General features: G+C 40.8%; 1 protein-coding gene across 1 annotated transcript; it reads right to left on the bottom strand.

Annotated features, from left to right (window-relative positions):
• Positions 1-1903: 1903 nt before the first annotated feature.
• Positions 1904-4687, bottom strand: dlx3b (distal-less homeobox 3b). The gene is made up of 3 exons (XM_069155338.1): positions 4127-4687; positions 3180-3364; positions 1904-2856 (listed from the first exon to the last, which is right to left on the bottom strand). Exons 1-3 carry the CDS (start codon positions 4467-4469, stop codon positions 2542-2544), a joined length of 843 nt encoding a protein of 280 aa, XP_069011439.1. The 5' UTR covers positions 4470-4687; the 3' UTR covers positions 1904-2541.
• Between the last annotated feature and the right edge of the window lie 210 nt (positions 4688-4897).

The following is a 4897-nucleotide window of genomic DNA, read 5'->3' as shown; positions in this document are numbered from 1 at the left end:
AAATAAAGTTAGACATTTGAAATATTTGAAAATTGATATTAGATATTGTGGAAAAATTACACATTATAGTTTACATACAAAGTCCCTGAAAGGCATATAGGTTGAGTCAACATTATCAGTGTATTTATTGTTATGTGCTTCAATTAAAACAAATAAATCAGCATCATCTGATGATTGAAGGCATAAAAGTATATTTTATGGAGAAATTATTTTTTATTTAAAAATTATATAGCCTATATTCATATTTTAACAATAGGTAAAACAATGTAATAATATTACTTGCTTTTAACATCGTTTTTTTTTTTCTTAATTTGTGTTTCCGTCTTCGTTGTTTCATTTTATTTTGTAATAGGAATTATACTTTAAAGTTTGATTTCACTAATATTGACTTGGCAAACAAATCAAAACATTTCATTTAATAAAGTAACATTATTTTATATGTTGCAACGATAATACTAAGTGATTATTAATAACAATAAAACTAATGATAATCCTTACTCATAATTAAATTATCCCGTTTAAGAAAATCATAACATGCAGGGTTCACGGAGACATTGTGACGCTCTCGTGTTGACACTGACACAATGTTGCAGTAAAGTTTCATACAGTAACACCTCCAGTCTTGAGCGCATACCATTCCAATTACTAAAAGCAGTAGAAAAGGTTATAAAACCACCAACACCATGGGTGCATTTTCTCTCAGTGCGTAATGGCGCCTTGGTGGTCCATGTGGATAAGATCGCCATTAGCGGTTTCTCCATCATGTAATTTTTTTTCTGTAGCACATTTAATAATGCGTGGTTTATGTGGCCAAACTGAGCTTATTGTCCACTGCCATTACTTATTTGTTGCCACGAACGGGGGCGGGTGGGGATGGGGGGGGGGGGGGGGTGGGGGCTGTTATATCAGAGCAGTTGTCATGTTTATCTGGCAACTTCCAACTAATTAATAGCGGTGATTTTCCAAGTTTCCGCGGTCCAACAGTTGTTCCCATGAGGCCATTTCATCGCCTGGGAATTCTTAAATTTTAAAAATGTATGCTTTACCATAAACTGTGGAAATTGTGCTCAAATATTGAGTCATTAGATGTCAACAGAACCGGAGTGTAAAAACCTGCTTAACTGGAGTGGTGGATCTTGTTTGTTTTTTTAATACGATTAGTTTGTCAAACGCAACAGAATGAAAACTAATGGAGCGGAACGCTCTGAAAAATTGTAAGGAAGTTGTGTTTCTTCAATATTTGGCAGCGTTTCCATCCTGCTGCGCGCGCGTGCGTGCGCGCGAGCGAGATCCCCTCGGCAACGCACTTGCTTAACCCCCCCCCTCCCCCCCTCCACACACACACACACACACGCCGCCTTTCTCTCGTTATCTGCCAACAGAATAGTAATAAAACCGAGTGACTCCAACATGTCTGCGTGTGTGCGCACCACCAAAACCGAGCAAGTCAGTTCACACACGCTACAGCCTACCTGTCAGCAAGCCCTGTTTGGTCCCCGAGATAAATAACCTTTAGACTGTTGGGTTAATCAAAAGTATTTTGCAGACAAAACCGCTCGGATTCTGTTTTAACTCTTCTTTTCTTGTTAGATTTCCGGAAAAAAAATGAAGTTATATTAAAATATAGTAAGTATTAACCAGTGGATACACAAAAAAAATAAAAAATAAAACATTGCTACTGACCACTGACACAAGATTCGTATTATATAGTGGTCAAAACAATTTCTTTGATCAACGACGATTAATAAATGACTTCACCACGTTTCGATATTGCGTTTGGAAACACTGACCGCAATGTTTAAGGTGACGTAGACCTTACAGACACTACATGTAATTATCAGCACGGTTTCCAAAAAATGCGGCAGAACACCAGTCTGTTCATAAAAGGGCTCGACACACAACATGCAATTAACACCTTTATTCAATTGACAGGAAGGCAACAAGTAGACTAATTACATGAATATAAAAAGGGTTCTGAAAGCACCACAGTGCAGTCGTTCAAACAAATATGATCATAGTGGTTCTGCATATAAACACGTATTTACAGCCTTCGACATTTTGTACAAATCCATATAAATATGACCTGAGGTTTTTTTTTTTTCTTTCTTTTTGTGTTTTTTGCTCTCTACAAACCCACATGCGTGATTTAATTGCAGCATGGATCAACCGCACAGTTGAGTCATTATTCGGTTTGTGGTTGGGCTACTTGTTTAAAAAAAAAAATTTAAAAAAAAAAAAAATTTGCATATTCATTTACAAAAGAAGTTAAAGAAATACAATAGAAGCGATAAATAATTAAAAAAAAAAAAAAAAACACAGATGTCCGTTAAATATGCAGCCACAAGTGATCAGATATCCCTTATGTGCGCTGAGAAAGGAAACCCAGTTCAGAAACATTCTTGATCTTCCAAAACCAAAAAGCAATGTTTCATTTCAGGCCTGCTTCCGGTCCAGTCAGCATTTGCTCCGCAGAGTCATTGAGGGACCTCGTTTGAAGACCAAAAAAACCCGGAAGAGATAAAGTCTTTTGTGGAGTCAGTGTTAATAAACAGCTCCCACACTTTGCTGCGGGACTGGGTGGTGCACGGTTCCCGGGTGCTGTAGGTGGGATCCCTGCTGGTACCAGTGGTTGTTATAATCCTCCAGGTACGGCGGCGATGAGCTGTGCGTCGGTTGCACCACCTGAGGTCTGCTGATCGGTGTGCTCTGAGGGGTGCTGTTGTCCCAGACAGCGGGGGAAGGCGGGGAGTTGCAGGCCATTGAGTCGCTGGCGTTGGGACTGTGCTCCAGGGGAACCTCGCCGTTTTTGTACAGCTTCTTGAACTTAGACCTCCGGTTCTGGAACCAGATCTTGACCTGAGAATAAGAGCGGGATCATTAATTGTGATGCAACACGTAATTAGAGGATAGGATCGCTTTAAAAATGTATTATTAATAATAATTTTCATCTGAAATGAAGAGAATCTGGGTATAGCTGTACCTTAGTTAAATATAAGAGCATTTGAATTGTTTAAATTTTAAACAAAGACACACGGAAATCCCGTCAGCTGTGCCCAATTACGAATCAGTGTATAATTACAAAGAACATGATTTGTCATATTGGGAAGCCCTGATTCACGTGACACTAGAGTATTGCTCACTTCGAAAATATTAGAGTTACACCGGGTCAGGCAACTCACCTGTGTCTGAGTGAGGCCGAGCTGAGCCGCCAGCTCCGCTCTCTCGGGCAGAGCGAGGTACTGCGCCTTCTGGAAGCGCCTTTGCAGGGCAGCGAGCTGGTAGCTGGAGTAGATCGTCCTTGGCTTGCGGATCTTTTTAGGTTTTCCATTCACCATGCGGACCTCGGGCTCTGGCTCTTCTTTCACTACAAATTACGACAAATCATACAAGTTTTATTGACCATGAAGTCAAACTTTCACAAAATGTAAAACATGAAATAAAACGAAGCCAGCGTGATTGCCGAAATGATATAGGGATTCTGTCTGCGTAAAAATACATGTTATATTTAAGACTACGTTCTCATTAAAGTGGAAAACACTGCTTCAGAATTAAAAACTAGAATGCCAAATGTAAAAAAAAAAACAACAACATGAACGACACAAAAGAAAACTCTAAATAATTCTACAAAAATTTAACTTTTTCTCAAATTTCCAATTCGGTATGCCAGTGATAACATGTTCAAATTAATGGAGTTCAACCATCATTGCTTTATGGCCAGCTAATGGCTGCCTTATTCCAAGGCGGGCTGTTAAAGCAGGACATTAAAGACATGACAGGAGGCTACCACTGAACAAATGTTAGTTTATACTTGCAAATATATAATAAATCAAAAGGTAAATGAGTATTACGTAATAATGGACTTTATCTCTCGTTTTAGACGAATGAGCTCCAAAACTTTTGAGGAATCTTGATATTAGAAAATAAAGCATGAAAATTAAACAGCCTGAGATAAAATAGCCCTTGTTATAATTTTGGCCCACGATCAGCTTTTATTCAAGATCTGCCCCAACAAGCGACTTGACTTCACTTAAGAGATAAACCTTGTCCTGATAGTATGTGCACACTGGAGATAAAAAAAAAACAACAACAACAACACAAGATAAGCTGTGATTATCTGAACATTTACCTGAGCCCGGAGGTGAGGCCTGCAGGTGATCTCTATTGTAATGTCCGTACTGTCTGTAGCTATTCGTGTAGGGGTATTCAGATTTGGTGGCGTACGCTCCAGCAGCTCCCATTCCGTTCAGATTAAACTGGTGGTGGTAAGAGTTCATGGGCTGTCCGTACGGCTGACTCTGATAATATTCGTGATGGCCGTGGGCCGTCTGTCCGCTGTAGTAGCCCATGTCCGTCACCGAAGACTCGGGGAGTGTAGGAGAGTCCTTGGAGTTCGGGTGGCAACTCATAGATCCGGGAAGATCGGTCAAAATACTCGCAATCTTCTTTTCATAGGTCTGTCCGGCGCTCATGGTGAAAGCAGCCCTCCGGAATAGAGAAAGTCCACTGTTTGGATTATTTTGCTGTTGAGTGCGCAAAAGCAAAATCGCAGTAGAGAACTGTTGTGTGCGCGCTCTTTGAACGCACGGCTTTGCTGAGCCTATAGTCCACTGAAACTCTTCCAGCTGCAGAAACCTGGTTGTGGCATTGCTCAGCCACTGTGACACAGAGTTATAGAGAGCTGGGCTGGATGCTGCCTTCCCATTGGCTCCACCGTCCCCCCCCCCTTTGCGCTGCGGGCGAAGTCGTGGCCTTCAGCCAAGAGCGCCTGAGCACTCATACCCCACTGCCCTGAGTTTTTTTTGTTTTTTTTTTCCTTTGCATTTACCTGTTCACACTTGGTGCAGTTCTTAAGGCCTTTAGGGACTGTCAGTCCAAAAAACGTCAGGCAGGTCCAGTT

The sequence above is a fragment of the Embiotoca jacksoni genome, unplaced genomic scaffold, assembly GCF_022577435.1.
Source record: "Embiotoca jacksoni isolate LCO1_2020_lvr unplaced genomic scaffold, fEmbJac1.0.p SCAF_20, whole genome shotgun sequence".
NCBI lineage: Eukaryota > Metazoa > Chordata > Actinopteri > Embiotocidae > Embiotoca > Embiotoca jacksoni.
This window is presented reverse-complemented; position numbering and strand designations above follow the sequence as displayed.